The 16,810-nt window shown below is 40.8% G+C and overlaps 1 protein-coding gene across 5 annotated transcripts in view; it reads right to left on the bottom strand.

The window, feature by feature from the left end:
• The window catches only part of gfra4a (GDNF family receptor alpha 4a), a 142,039-nt gene that overhangs the window by 12,488 nt on the left and 112,741 nt on the right, over window positions 1-16,810 (bottom strand). For 2 of the 5 annotated variants that reach the window (XM_054796146.1, XM_054796145.1), the window contains exons 2-3: window positions 2,952-3,233; window positions 106-186 (exon numbers count right to left, since the gene is read on the bottom strand). In XM_054796146.1, the coding sequence (XP_054652121.1) occupies window positions 106-186; window positions 2,952-3,233 (363 nt within the window). Of the gene's footprint in view, window positions 1-105; window positions 187-2,951; window positions 3,234-3,582; window positions 3,715-8,717; window positions 8,852-16,810 lie in introns of those variants that run through there. The other 3 variants (XM_054796148.1, XM_054796147.1, XM_054796149.1) reach the window with 3 other exon arrangements.

Raw genomic sequence — 16,810 nt, 5'->3', positions numbered from 1 at the left:
GACGTGTCTATTCGCTCAACTTGTTTTGTAAATGATGATACTTGAGCTGCTTTCCTGTTCTAACGCATCATGTGGGTCACTTAGCTGGACATCTCGACAACTCACCCGCAGCAATGGACGCCAGGCGAACGTAGTCAGATCCCCTCTCCTCAGGCTCGTACGGGAAGTCTTCCACCAGGTTGAGACCTGCAAACACACGCAACACAAATCAGCATAGCAACGCAACTTCATCTATGGACCCTTCAGGGCACAAAGGACATACACAAAGTAGACCGTGTGCACAATGATTAGTGAAGGATGAGCGTTACTAGTCTGGGTCAATCCAACATGTTAAAGCTCAAAGGCTGAAGATTTAAGCAAGTAAAAGTTAGCTTATGCCTTTTTTCGGATGCTATCTATATCTATATCTATGGGTGCACATGTAAGCACGTGAAAACATCATTTTACCGTCTCTCTTGTTTATTTCATCTGTTAAAATGAAAATAATGAACAAGTCAACAAGTACAAATAAAAATTTGATGGCTCTTAGAAAAAAACGGGGACCGAAATAGGCCTCCCGTGCCGCTCTTTGGATAGCCCTGAAGTATGCTGAACCGTCGTGTGATGTCCCTGTGGTGTTGAGAGACAATCAGCACTTCATCGAGGAGGTCTGTTAAGCAGATAGAACCCAGCCCAGGAGGTGTGATGCTAACTGCTAATAAAGTGAGCTTTAATGTGCGTGGATGAAAACACTGAGCAGCCACCCTTCAACACGTGGTCAACAGTCAGATGCAATTAAATCACTTTTCATCTGGAAGTCATCTTTATTTCACATCATATCTATGCATTGCTTGCTGCCATTGTGCTTATTAAGGCTGCTGATGAATGGCAGCTTCAATGACTGGAGGTGGAATACAATCAACCGCCCTTCACCACCCTCCCACACCATTTAGCTATTTGCACTGCAGCTATGGTCTTTTATTTCAACCTGCAGCTTTTCCAATCACGTTACCAACAGTGTGCCAGCGCACCCGCCCACCTCGTATGGCCATTTGCAGAACTATCGTCAAACATCAGCAGAAAATGAACAACTATTGATGATTTTTTTTTTTTTTTTACATCACTCCAGTGGCTGGTGAGAGGTGTTTTCCCACAATCAAACATTTATTGCAAAAGAAATAAAAACAATTCAACATAAATGGAATCTAGAAATAAATAAAGAAAAAAAAGGCTGCCGGAGGCTCTGAGTTAAATGTTTTAAGATTGAAATACACCAGCACAAAAGAGTGATTAGCTGTAGAAAAATATGGCACTGTCAACATGTCTAGCATGTTGACGGTCCATGTTGAAAAGAAAAAGTTGCCAGGTTATTGACACACTAACTACACCTGTCTAGGGAACCTCACGCCATTCACTCATGTTTTATGGCATAGTTGTCATGTGAGCGACATTTGAGTTGTCTTTAACATTTCCATTCTTGCCTTGTGCGCAATAATGTCCAATCATTTGGCTTTTGCTTTGTAAATTTTGTTATTGTATTCTCACACCTGTTTTTATTCTTGCTTTATTATTCTATTTTTAGTCTCTGTGGTGCTGCTATTATTACTGCCCTGTATGTTGCATACAGCACTGCTGCTACTGGAACCTCCATTTCCCTGTGGGCTGATCTGACCTTATCAACAGTTATACACTAATACCTCGTTTATCTCGGTTAATTGGTTGCAGACTAGACCATGATAAGTGAATTTCCACTAAGTAGGATTTCTTATTTATAAATGAAAAACGTTTGCAGTTAGAGCATAGAAAACCCGTCTATGACATTCTAAATTGAGTTTTAAACATTATTAGGGCCCTTTAGACATGAAATAACACCCCTATAGTCACCTTTACACTCATATTACCCCATATACTGTAGTAGTATATACTGTATAGTTGATATAATCAGCGAAAATAAGCCATTTAGGACATAAAACTCGTGTGTGTTGAAATTAATGTGTTCCACATGTATGGAGGACAGGAAGTGACATCAGGGGTTCAGCATGGGTTACGACTGCAACAGTAACCCCTATTATTATGATTATGATGTTATTATTATTTTGTCTGTTGTGAGATCATTGAAACCTGCAATAAAAGCCTGTTGGTCTGGTCTGGTGATCAAATCTAGCACTTTTATGGTTCACCACACATTAAAGTAACATTACTGACACCCAGTGACCAATGTAGAATACTATTCACAACTTGAATGCATCTTCTTAATGCCTTATATTTGAGTTTTCATTTATTTATCCTTTTATATGTTTGAAAATACCTCATGTAGGCCAAAAATATGTATTTTTTTTTTTTTTACTAATAGGCCATATTCAACCATGAAACAACATGATTTATTAATTCGCATATTTTTTGAGTAAAGCTGTGAAAATTTGAACTGCGATGTGTCGAGGGACGACTGTGCGGTAGAGCTGCAGTATTTGTAGAGGCTACAATCTCAGACCACCACCAATGGCGAAAAAACGCAAGTAATGGAGAATCTCATAAAAATGTCGAACATAAACCAACGGGAGGTCACCAAACCAGATACCTCCCTCACTTACGGTGCAAACAAAAATAACACAACTAACACGTGGAACACACGATGCAACTACCACACGAACTATGGAAATAAACGCTTACACACTAATACTGTATGCATGTAAAACAATACTATTTTATACTAATGTATAACCTGTGTGGTACAGTTAACAGCCAACAACACCATCAAAACCAGGGAAAACAAAGTGGTTCACTCGTGTTCTTTGGGGGGGTTTTGACCCGTTTTTCCAAACCCTTTTAGGTCCAAATCTGAGTTGTGTGACTACTGAAGTTCTGAGGGTTCACTTTACAATACAAAATGGTCTGTTAAAGGCTATAAACTTTGCTTTGGTCTCTTTAATTTTCTAACTAAACAGGATGGATGCAAACATGTCGTGCCTTACCGTGCAGGACGGACTGCTGCAGACTCCAGTAGATGCTCAGGCAGTTCTTCTCCTTCTTCATGCCTCGTTTGCACTGGCAGCCGTGCAGCGGGGTGGACAGCAGCGCCGTCATGGCGTTCTCGCACTGGTTCCGCGCTCCGGGTCCCAACTTGACGGTGCCGTCGCCTGCTACGCACTGCCTGAGGGTGCGCAGTCGCGGGCTGCAGGTGTCATCGCCGGAGCAGGCGTCGCCGGCGCGCAGGCAGTCCCAGCTGCCGTCGGAGAGGGCCACGTGTGGAAGTCCTGGAAAATAGGTAGACATGTCAAAGATAATGAAATGTAGTCAAAATTAAGCTTCGGTTGAAGTTAGGATGGATCACACTCACAAAAAAATGTGAGTAAAAGTAGGGCGGGGTGTTTATACGTATGATCCCGATCGGTGATCGCGATACATTTCAGGTCGATTACATATTTACTCAATCAAACAGCCAGACAGAGTCAACCTTTTCTTGCTCCACTTCAATTTTCCAAATGGAAGTGGATGGAGATGTAAACCGAACGGCCGAATGTGGAGCTAAAAGTGAAGCTGAGGACAACAAAATAGATTTCAGCCGTGACTTGGAGTTATCCTCCCAAAATGAAGAAAGCTTACTCAAAGTCGGTTGTGTGGCGGTGGTTTGGGTGTCTCCAAAGTGATGTGGATCAAATCAAGCTGATATGCTACGCAACAAATCCGTTTAATCATTTGAAGTAGTACCACCCAGGTGATGATCTGGAAAGCGTGAAAATGCGAGCAGAGTCTGCACAGCTCGCCAGTGCTGCCAGCACACTCAGCATACGTATTTAATTGCTCTGTTATTTACGTATGTCAATACAATTTTGATGTAATCTCTATCTTATTTTTTTTTTTAGTGCAGATGCTTTAAAACTGGCAGGTTAAAATCAATATCCAAATTTTGATGATAATCTGAGACATAAAAAGATATATATACCAGCATAACTCCCATATCAGAATATGCTGATACCACCTGTGGAGAAATTTAGTCTAGCTGGTACCCATGCCCATGCTATCTGCTAGCTAGCGGCTGCGTGCTGTAGCTAGCTCGGCTAAAGTATGTTTTTCCAGAGTGTAGAGCCGCTCTGAACGTTTCTTCAGAGAGAACTGCTAAGATAGCTTGAATGTAAAGTAGCAAAAACAGAAGAATAAGTACTTAGTACACTTTAACAGAAACCTAGCTGGAACCGCGCTACAGCGGAGAGTAACCAGCTATGAACAGGACATTAGCAAATGCATTATTAAGAGTCTAGCGAGCAGGGGTGTGGACTTGAGTCATGTGACTTGGACTCGAGTGAGACTCGAGTCACAATTTTCATATTTTGGACTTTGAACTTTGAATTTGGCTTGACAATACCATCAAAGACATGCAACTTGACTTGGACTTTGACATCAACCAATTTAAAATACTTGAGATTTTCAGTGAGTGTGTTGAGTCAAATGTGTCAAAGTATTCAACTAACGCGATCGTTATCATGTCATTTCGAGCAAAACATCAAATTATCCCACAGAATCTGCCTCATTGAATGCATCTGTTAACGTCCAATCAGGTCTAAGGACAAAGAAGGAGGGTGTGGCTTACATATCTGTGCACTGACTAAATCCTGAATGCTATGTCAGCACAAATTTGACAAATTTAATACCAGAGTGTTGCATTTTTAAAATGGCATTTTCTTTGGTAAACACTAAACGGTGCTTATTGCAAAAATTTCACACCTGTGATTTCAGACTTGACTTGGACTTGCATGTCTTTGCTTGACACCCGGAGATTAAAAAGTTGCAAAACACTGGCATTCTACCACCTCTATTAGAGAGAGAGAATAATATATCTACAGAGACAAACTACATTATCAATGTAATCGTCCGAAAACCAGGAATGACGCAATAAGTTACCGCATATGTTAGCAGTCCAGCCTTTGTAACCTGTTTTGAAATACTTCTGTTAGAATTTAAAGCGCTCATGCCACCAAAAAAAGTTTGAAAAAAACAACAATACATTAAAAGTACTCACTTAATAAAACATTTTTGTCATACTGCTGTCATAGATAAATAACAATGAAATACGAGTGAAATGAAGTGGTGATTTTGACACGATCTTGACACGCAAGTTTTCTGTACCGACGTCATCTTGGCTATGATGTCAGGACCAGAAAACGTTGTGGGAACCAGCCTCAAACAAACACAGCAATGAACTCACACCATAGCCGAGAAAGTGACATATTCACGACAATAAAATATTAATAGCATTCACTGTTTTTGTGTTGTGATGACTATGATCTAACACACAAAAAATTGGCCACAGTATGTGACACTGACAGCTCTTTGCACACTGCAAAATACAATACCAGTGAGCAGCGATCGCTGCTTATGTAGCCCTGGCATGAAACCCCATACTATTATCCTAAGATTTGTAGCACAGATTGAGTAAAAAGACATGGATTTACTTACTGAAACTGACAGATTGGCTGCAAGATAGGATAGAAAGATGAGTGACAGCGATCCATGTCTAGCTAGCAATTCATGTTGAGAACACTTGCCGGAAACCAGGTTCAAACAAACACAGCCATAAATGCATGCGAACAAAGTGGCATATTCACAACAATAACACAATAATAGCATTCACTGATATTGTGTAATGATGAGCATGATGTTTTACTGGCAGTGACAGCCACTGACAGCTCTATGCACACTGCACAGAGCTGAAGATGAGTGACAGCGACTGTTGTTTAGCTAGCAGTTTGGCATGAATTATATTATTAGTCTAGGATTCGTAATGACGCTGCACTCAAAGACGACCTTTTGGATTTATTCTTGCATGCTACATATGATAGCACATTGGTCGCCTGGCAGGTCACAACCAAGCCAGTTACGAGGCAACACGTTAGGGATGAGCGAGTACACCACTGTCTTTATCTGTATCTGTTCACCCATCTAAATTATCTGTATCTGTACTCTGAGTGGGCGGTGGTTAAACTGAAAGTGGGCGTGGTTTAAATAGAAATGGGTGGGGCTTACATTATTTTAAGTCTGAAATTGACAAGGATTATTGATCAGAAGTTGCTACATTTATTGTTTCATATTCAGTGGTCTGTAAGACTATTATTTCACTAGCTTTAAATAATCTGAGTGAAATTGGTGATTCATGCAAACATCCAGTGATGGCGAACAGAGAACTAAACTGTCAGCCTTTTTCACTGTAGTTTTCTCAAAAGCACCGCGCTCAGTACTACGAGCAAAGTTTTCCAACGGACTTCATATCACCAGCCATATTAGAAGCGTGCAGACGGAAAAACTGACTGACGCAACATGAGCCTTGTCAAATGCACCGCGTACGTAATGAAACAAGATCACCAAGTAACTTTAAAATTTTTTTTTTTTTTACTTTACTCTCTCGCTGTAAGGAGTCTGTCTTGCGACGGTTCGTCACATTGTGTGACTGGCCAATCACAGAATGTGAAGAGTGAATACATAAGTGCTTACCGAATAAGGATTTTCCTTCATCACGATTACGGATAATGACGAGCTGTACTCATTTCATGCTCGTACTCTGCAAAAATGCATTATCCGTAATGGATACTCATCTAAAACGAGTATCAGGCTCATCCCTACTGGCTACTTTAGAGAATATTAGGACAAAAAAGCTCATTGCTCATATTGTCCGTCCCTAACGCAAGATGTCCTCTGTGTGGAAATATTTTCCACTTTCCCATTAACAAGATTTCCTGTTTTTTTGACTGCCTTGTCTGTCCTTATACTCTTTTTGGCAAATATACATGCATATTATTGTACATACATTACTTTCCTGTAGAGAGGAATTTATTACAGCCTCATACAAAAGCAACAATAATGATAATAATATTAAAACAAACTCAGCTCTGGTATCAGAATAGCATCCAGAGATCCAAATTCAGGTATCGGGATCGGATCAGAAGTGAAAAATGTGGATCGGTGTTTACCCGATATCAAAGTGTGCACGGTTATTGTCAGGCAGCTTCTTTTCCTCAGGCAAAAAAAGACAATGGAGTGACATTTAACAAAGTCCAACATTGGAGCAAGTCTTTCAGGGGGATGCAGCATGAAGTTAAATTGATTTTCATGTACCTGTAGTTACATAATACTTACATATAGATGTCCAACCACCGTGCACACATGGATATTCTCTTAAGAATGCCAAAAGTTGATTATTACTTTCTTGAAATATATTTTGGATTGACCCAGAGCACTGTCGCTGTGCATTATTATAAATTCACGCAGGACTATTCATAAATGTACTTAGTTTGGGTTATTTTTGCCTACCGAAAGTATGCAGAGCAAGAGCAAATCACAATGATGTCATCACCATGACAACAACAGCAGGGGTCATTTTCGGGTCATGACAACTCTGAGGCTGAGCATGAGTGTCCACGATGGATGAAGTGACTCAGAACGAAAACAAGCTGAAGGGTGAATGTGAGAGTTTACGATGCACGCTTGACCCAAAGCGGTCGTAACAAAGGCCCGACATTTGAGCTCTGCTTGTCAGAAGCAATCCGACTTGGATGGCGGCAGCGGCTCGCTACCGCATTCCAGCGTTTTCATTTACATCTGCCCACCCGAGGGGCGGGTGCTCTATTATTCATGAATTCAAACAGTTGTCACACAGAATCCATCCGGCGCCGCTGACTGGGCCCGGATGAAACGCCGGCACACCATGCGTCTCACCAATTCATCACGACACGTTCCAAATGACTCGCTAGTGTTTGGGCTGCAGTCAAAACAAAGTGTCATATTTGTTAGACTGGCCCAGAGAGACTTCCACAACACACTAATCACTGTTTACTCCCACCGTCTGTCAACGTCTGCCTTTTCTAAACCACAGAGAAATGATGACTTCCTCTTTAAACCTGACTCTATGAACTCACTTCATTCAACTTTATTTAGATGTCACTGTTGCGTTACAACGACCAAAAACAGGCTAGACTGACCTTGGTCAACGTTTACGGTAGTTTATTGTGAAGTCACATTGGAGTGCATTCGACATCTCCGGAGCAGGAAGAAGCAGAGCTAATTTCATCCTCGTCCTTCTCAGCAATGTCTCAGCAATGAATAGTTTGTTGACTTCCTGTGATTGACATGTACCAGGTTAACAGTTTTCTTAATTGCTGTCCTCCGATCCTACGTCAGCTGGAAGACGTCATCCTGTTTTGGAGCTTTGCGTCGGACAGCGTACACGTCACATCTTAACTGGCAACATTTGCATTTGAAAATAGCGGACGTTTTGTGGAAAATGAGAGAAAATCTGGGAAATTCTAGACTTTTGGTCTTTCCACCAGCCCCCCACAACTGAGAAATATTTTAGGTAAAATAAATGTTTGGTCTGGACCTCCCTAAATAATAAGATAATTGCATAAATTCAGGATAATGATATGATATCAGACACTGTGGTTCTGCATTTTTTTAAATTTTAAATCGCCCGCGCGCACGCGCATCTACTTTTGCACAGAATGCAACAAACAGCTCTAAGTCAATAACTTCATGTTCTGTTGTTAAGTATGACATAAAAACTACGGCTGTCAAAAATAACGCGTTAACGGTGCTAACTAATTTATTTCATTCATTACATTACATTTTTTTGTGTAATTAACAAATGCGCGCCAGAGCCTCTCTGTTATGACGGCAGAGGGAAGCACAGTAGAGCGTCCCCCCCACAGTCACACAGAGAGTCTGACGCTCTTTTATAACTTCAGTCTGACCTGAACACATCAACAGCAGTACAATTCCAAGACCATATACTCTATGTATCTCCAACTCACACACGTCTCTAGCCCGTTCATCCTGGGAATGACACTTCCTCATTCTCATTACAAGAACGCGAGATGCATTCAGGGACACTCCGAACATCACACAAACGGCTTTATAATGCGTGTGTGTGTGTAAATAAACAGGAAGATACAGAAAAACATGAAGTGGATATTCTTATCACTCACTTTGTAGCTCTTTGGGTGTACAATTTGCTACATTTAAGTGTGCTAGAAAATACACGGAAAACAAGTACATTTACCTTAAATTACGTGATGTCTTTGAACGCAGCCCTTCATTGCTCAATAACACGGTTTAACGTATGCTTCAAATGTTCTGCTACTATTAAAGAAACTAGTATTAGACAAATAGATTTTTAGACTTGTGTGGTATCTTTTCGCTTGATTGACATATTCAGTTCATTTGGAGCTGTTAATACATCCTGCCCTGTCATTTATCTTTCTGTTCATTAAATACAGTAAAAATGGGTATATTTCAGACATTGTTGCTAATGGTGATTAATCATGATTAATTAATTTAACAACTATAATTAATCTGATTACAATTGTAATCATTTGACAGCCCAAATAAAAAAACAAGATAACATTGCACATTTCTTGTGACACAAACCAAAAGGTTAAGTTTCACCCGTCCACACATTCCCATGGCAACTCAATGCCACAGATATATTGCTGTCCTCTGGGAAACCTTGCCTTGTGAACGCCATATGCTTTTAACACAATACTGGGTTACATATGCCTTGAAGTTAGTTTTGCTTCAAGAAAATAATGCCTGGAACTTTAAAAATGATGTGACTTAAGGTGACGGAACATTGAAAACAGAAAATAGTCAAACGTGTCCGACGGAAGAGCACAAAGAGTCCAGCGTTGTGTACCCACTTGACAGGCAATGGAGTGGGCAGCTAATGCAGCATTCTTGTCAATAAAAGTTCAGACAGAAGTGATGCTAGAAGGCTGTTGCTATGGTTTTGCAATGTTGGTGGATGCTTTTGCAAAAAGCGTCTGTCAGTCAACTGAAGAGTTTGTCACTGCCGTTGTTGCTGATGCGCTGAGAGGCCGTGTTTCCTCTGCCAAAACAATCCCCCCACACGCCATTTACTGCGCTCCGACCTTAAAATCTAATTATTCCATGTGGAGCATATGCAAGGTGACACCGTGTCACTCGTTCCCGATGCAAAAGCGCCTCACTGGAGAAATTCCTGGAATGAAATGATGTGTCTTGCTCACTCTGCAAGCTGATTTACATTGGAAATGTGCGATGCCATCTAACCTGGTGGAGATTTTTCTCCACAGTGGCGAGGCAGGTGGCGGCAGCGACGTGGGAGGTCCATGTGGGCGTGAAAGGTGGAGTGATGAGGATGGAGGGAAAATAAAGTTGCTCAAATGGAGGTGCAAATCTTGTTAAATGGCGACTAATCCAGCGTAGCGAGCGCTTGGCGGTAGTACGTGATAATGATGAAGCATGCCTGATAGCTAGCGATTAGCGCCTTTCCCGAAAACTAGCCTCAGCACACCTGAGGTTCAAAGAGAGAGCAGCAATTAAGAGAAATTAATTTAAATTTGTTCCACCGTTTTGCCTGCCAATGAGGTAAATACATATTTTTTGCCCCAATTACCTCTTATTAAAATGAGGGCTGGACGATAAAACGAGGAAGCGAGGGATGATATGAATGGTAATAAGATGGCATTTCAAAACACAGACAATATTCTAGCTCATAAAACTCAAGGTCGCTCAAGGACCGCAAAGAATACAAACTTGTGTGCCTGAGACTGCATTGTACAAGCATACACATCAATATGAGACACTCTTAAAAAAACCTGAACATAAGCGTGTCTTTAACCTTGAACCTCACCACTCGCAAATGCACCACCAACATTCTCGTTAAGTTTTATTGTGCTTTACCTTCCAATGCTAAGTACGGTAGATCCCCGTAATACCAAATAAATGTGAGAATTTCAGACGCCCATAAAAATATTTGTTCTTGACACTCTAACCGGGACCAACTGGGGCGCTACCTTTGTCTACCGAGACAGAAGGAAGCCAGAGGATGCTGCTGTGTGGAGGCGCCATATGCTACGTCAGCTCACAGGTCGAGACAGGACGGGTTATTGAATGTAACCCGCCCTGTTTCGCACCGCCCGCACCACACACGACCTTCGCAATTGGAGGCGAGAGCGCTGACCCCACGGCCAAAAGCCCGGACTGTCGACCGCGTGTTCAGCGCAGCTCTTAAGGCAGAGGGAGTGAGGTTCACCAACGTACATTTGCTTAGCCTCACAGGCTGGCATCCGTTACATACGTAATCCATACCGCTTGCCTGCTGTAATTCCAGTAACGGTTTACCATCATATTAACTTGTGTTCACCTTGCGGCAGGTTTTGAGGCAGGATGGTAACAAAGTTGACTGTAGAAGATAGTGCTTCACTGGCCATACAGGACATTGCCATCTTGCACTGACGTCATGTTGTTACAGTGTTCATGTACTGCATGCTGTACTGCAGTGATTCCCAAGCAAGGGTACACGAGGGATGAAGCTGTATGAGATTTGCACGTCTTTTTATACGCGCAAGCCTTTACTAGATCAGGCCCATAGTTGGTCCTACTGACAAAGTCAGTCCAAATGGATGAAAAGTGATGATAAAAGTCTTATTGTTGATGGTTTTTTTCCTTATTGTTCTACCTGGCAGCAGCAGCCAGTATCATCAATTGCAAAAGAAGAGATTGAAAAGAGAAGAGATTAGAAGTGGAAACAATATTGTGTGTAGCACAAAATTCACAACCATTCTTATTCTTAATAAGGGTGCCAGATTCAGACCAAAAGCCAAAATAATTTAACTGTAGAGGTCTAAAAACAGCAGCGCTTAAAATATGACACACTGTCTGTACAAAGTAACACCTTAAAGAGGCATAAGACAGCCAAAAGTAACTACAGCAAGCATGCCAGGAAAAGCATAATCTGCACATTTCACGGATGAAGAGGTGGTGGACCAACAATCACTTTACTGAAACAAACAACTACGCCAAAACAACCATAGTCGTATATCCGCAGACTATCCGAAAGTAGAAATTTCAAGCCGGAATGACACGGACATGAAAAAAAATTTCCCCCACTCTGATGTAAAACTACATTTCCATTCAGATGAGTGAAGTTTAAAAAAAAAATGCATGTCCACATAAAAACCCATTCACCAGCTGTCATCTGTCATTTTGTCCCAAAAGCACAGGGGTGCATTATATGGTATGTTCCAATCCTGGCACTGTGAGCGCGGGGAACCGGGATGAAAGGTGTGTAGCCTGCTTACTTATCTATTTGTCAGTGCTAATGAGACATTTTCTGAAAATCTGACGACACTCACGACTATCTTTTCAGCCTGGATTATTAGGGCATGTCCAGTCAGGTTAGCAACTTCAAATGAGCGTGTATGCGCACTGATGATGCATATGAGTGTGCTTCGTTCATCAATTATGTTGGTTAAAAGGACAAGAAGGTTTTAATACTTTCATTATGCAGACATACACAAGTGTTGGAAATTTCAGGATAAAAAATAAGAAAGATACAAAGGTGGGGGTATGGGGGGTTGGGTGGGGGTGGGGGTGGGGGGGGGGGGGGGGGGGGGGTTAATGTCCTGTTCTGCCCACAACCTAAAGTAGGCTTTGAGTTTTGGCCCCCTGTGCGATTGAGTTTGACGCTCCTGCTCTAAATTGTATTTGCTTACTAGAGCCTCTTCGCTGCACACTTTTCAACTGAAATGACTCAGCGGCTCTGCTGGGAGTTCTGTTGCTCCGTTTCCTCCGGGTTTCCATGGCTACCGATGATGCACCTTCCCCTCTCGCCTCTGCACCGATGCACATCCTGGTGTAGTCGTAGACGTTTGCAGCGAGCAAGCAAACGCGTGCACAGGAAAACTAATGGAAAAACACTGTTGAGACCCTGAAGACGTCTTTGGACTGGAACCAAGACTGATTCCTCGATGACTTCTTCCATGCCAAGCTGTTCTATTTCAAACACACACACACATGCGTGTTGGGCTTTTTTTATCGCTTTCTAAAGATTTGGCAGTGGAAAATGAAAAATCCAACACTATTTTATCATTTTGCAATCAAGCAAAGCTCAATAAGTTGATTTATTGGGTCACGTCCCTCCTTAGCTCCTGCGAGATAATGGGAGGAAATGATGCGATTATTGCGCCAAAGTTTGATTCGTAGACGATAAAAGCAGCAAAAGACGGAGGTTGCCGACTCCAATTAGCAGCTGTGAGTGCTTCAAATTAAATTGCACCATAATGAACATTTTTTTTGCAGTAAATCCAACCCAAGAGCAATGAAGAAGTGCTTATATTTTGATGAATAACGGATGCATTGATTCCATTCATTCTTATAGCTGCGAGAATGTATTCATCTACCCTTGTTAAGTCATATTACATTACATTACATTACATTACATTACATACAATGAATACAGTGGACCCACCACAGTTTTTGTATCATGCAGTTTTCAACGAATGTTGCCTTGGTTCCCGTACCATATCACAATGTCGCAATGTTGTATTTTACTCTTTGGCAAGTTGTGGTATTAATAAACAAGTGGACGGACGACTCCCAGCATTGCTTGTTTATTCAGTCATCGTGGATCAGACACCCAACACCCAATCTCACGATACTTAGTTTAACGTGCCTGTGAGCATGTTCTCAAGTCCCACCTGCAAGTCATCGTCCCCCAGCTATGACATCATCAGTGGTTGACTGTCTTTCTTTGCTTACGCAGTTAGACCATGATCACGGCTGCAAAATAACCCACCACGGGGCTAAAGAAAGTTGCAACAACATTTTGATAAAGCTGGTGAGAAACAGTATTGAATTTAAGAACGAACTGAAATTGTTGTCCATGTGGCTCTGTCCCCCCCCCCTCCCTCGCCTCTGCCTCATAGCTGTCTTTCTCAACAAACGTTTTCAGTGTAGGTAAAAATGATGTCAGTTGTTCTTGGATCCCTTTCATTTATCATTTATATGCAGTTAGGTAGCTTCTGCATGTAAAACTATAATTGTGCTACAGTATATTAAAAGTGTTTTGGTGTCTGCAACGGATGAATGAGATTTACCTTGTCTCCCATGGGAAAAATTCTTTCAGTTCTCGTACAATTCTGTTTCAGACAGACAATTTGTAACAAATGAACCACAAAAATGTTTCACTGATAGATTTTAATAGTACAGTGTCATATTAGAAATGTTATTTATAAATGTAAATATTTATTCATTTAGCAGTCAAAATAAAAAAAGCAAGTAATAATAATATAAAAAATATTAACATTTGCCCATTGAACTGTATAATAAATGTATTTTCTGTATGATTCCAATCATTTTGAACATTTTCTTAAGTAAAAATTGCTGAATTTGCACATTTCTTGATCAAATACAGGGCAGAAACTCAAGTTGAGGCTGCCGCGAGCGTCTCTTCTTGGTTTCGTGCACAAACCCTGCCTGCTGTCTGAGTGCACTCAATGAGTGCACTGAGATGGATCATGGTGCCTGCGCCTGCATCAATAATATAATGATGCAGACACATTTTTTATACACCAGTTACTTTCTGCAGCCTGTTTAATGTCTTCAGTGGAAGTGTGACATCATTATTCGTGCTAATTGGACAATAGAATACACAGAAATGTCACACGGGAGGTACTTGCATTCCATAAAAAGGAAAATCCAGCCTTATTTTGTTTTTGACAGCAGCACCAGCTGGAGAGCAGCAAGTCAAATGCAACATATTTTTATGCTCTGCTGAATGAATACATTAATTTGACTGCCAAGATGGAGGATTACATACACAAGCTCACCGGGAAGTGATCAGAGCTTTTCCTGGAGAAGGACAGAGTGCATCATATACAGTTAAAAGGTAAGAACACAAATGTTTTGCAGCTAATAAAATATGAATAGATGGGAGTAAGAAGTATTTGTAAACATTTTTAATGTTAAAAAACTTAATGTTAAGAAACTCCAAAGGAGTCAGTGCCTCACCAGCCATGAACCTCACCGCACGTTACTGATTTTCATATTTTTTGAGCATTTTTGTCCTTCTAAAATTGGAACGGATCATGCCGCCATTTTGGGTTTAGCGCCCTCGCTGCAGAACACGTGCAGACTTCATTTGGGACAAAAGAGCTGAAGTGCTGTGTTGCAGATGTTAAGTAAAAACATATCTATCTACAATGTGACAAGTTGAGCCTAAACAGCTCTGCTGAGAGGAGAGGGAAGTCTTTTTATTGTATTTATTTGCGAGCGTTTCCCAGCATGAATAACCTCTTTATTTCACCTCCCACGGAGAAAATCTGTGCACATTTGGATGCGCAATTGTGTTTGCACCCATTTGAATGGAGTTCTTTGAGTGTAAATGTGCTTTTTTTGTTCACCCCTCTCTCTCCTGTCAGCATTCCTGTGTCAGTGCCTATTTATGTCTCAGCAGTCAGCCCGGTCTGACAAACAAACATTGGGGAACTTTTTTTTTTCCTAGAGGTGGAAATAATCGGATTGTTTGAGCTAATCTCAGGTGGGCAGAGCAACAAATACAAAGCGTTTTTGAAGACAGGCTAAGCTAAAATAGGAGCGGGGGAAAAGAGGGGAAATTCATCTTTTCACAGATTGATGCAATATTCAATCATGTGGAGTCAAAATGCAAATCATTTGTGACAAACCGCTCAGCCTTTAATGAAAACTAAGCAGGTTACATCTTATGATTCATGGATAGCGTCTTTGTGGATGCATAATGCTGTATGCTATTGCTTAAAGCAGCTTGCAAGCACAACACCGTAACTGTATCGGAAATGTTTAAAGTCCCATTTTAACATGTTTTTGTCAGCTTTTTATCAGTCACACCAGGGATGTCTAAACTTACGTAGAGACAAATTTAAGGATGCCGGAGGCCACGTTGATACATTATGTACATTAAAGATGCTAAAAGCAGTCCAGTGTAAACCAATATATGCTAAGCTCCCTTCCATAAAACATCTACATCATAGCTTTGTGTTAAATTATATACTGTATATTAGGGCTGGGTGATATAGCGATACTTTTAATATATCGATATTTAATATCAAAAACAAAAACCACATTGTTCATGTCGATATAGACTGGATTTGCAATGTATCCCCCTCATCTCTCTGCACTGTGGGTGGAGCAGAAGCCCGGCTGCCTCCTTCAGCGTCTGCGGTGGAAGAATTAGTCAGAATGTGCCCTAATACTCGTCATAGCTCAGTAATTTGGAGGCACTTTGAATTCAGAGCATGAAAAAATTATTTTTCACCACCTTAAAACCTGGCACAACTCCAGTACGAGGAATGTGTGAAGCTGTGTTTTGTGCTTTTGTTATTAGCTGAGGATTTGAGCACAGCTAAAGGTTTGTTATAAAAATTTTTTTGACTTTTTCTATATTTATTTCAAAGAGAATGGCCTACTTTATTTTTAGTGGCTTAGATTATTTGAATGTGCATCTTGCATGAAGCTTTAAAACTTCAAAAAACATCCTCATGTTAAGTATTTATTTTAACAAAATAACTTGAATGAATATGAATATTTGGCTTTAATTTTGTCTAAACTCACTTTGCGGAAAAAATATCGGTATATATATCGTATATCGATATTCAACCTACTGTATATATACAGTAATACAGTAGTACAGTATCGGGATTATGAGTTTTGCTCCATATCGCATTTACTCATTCATTCAATCCCAGCCATCTTTCAAAAGACAACCCCTCCAGTAGCGGCCATTTTAGACAATTTTGACTGATCTTTCAAGGCACACAGCCATTGTGTTCTACGCCTGTATCAACATGAAACCTACCAAAAGAACGATTAGACTCCTGTCTTTCATCAGAAAAAAAAGTTTGTTTCTACCTTTTCCGTTCTTTAGTAATCAGCAGTAGAACCTTGGTAAGTTTCAGGAAAATCTCAGTTCCCAAAAAGAAAAGGGAGACAAACAGCTTTTTTTGCTTTTGTGACACCTTGAATATCTGAACAACTATACCACAGCATA

The sequence above is a fragment of the Dunckerocampus dactyliophorus genome, chromosome 13, assembly GCF_027744805.1.
Source record: "Dunckerocampus dactyliophorus isolate RoL2022-P2 chromosome 13, RoL_Ddac_1.1, whole genome shotgun sequence".
Taxonomy (NCBI): domain Eukaryota; kingdom Metazoa; phylum Chordata; class Actinopteri; order Syngnathiformes; family Syngnathidae; genus Dunckerocampus; species Dunckerocampus dactyliophorus.
This window is presented reverse-complemented; position numbering and strand designations above follow the sequence as displayed.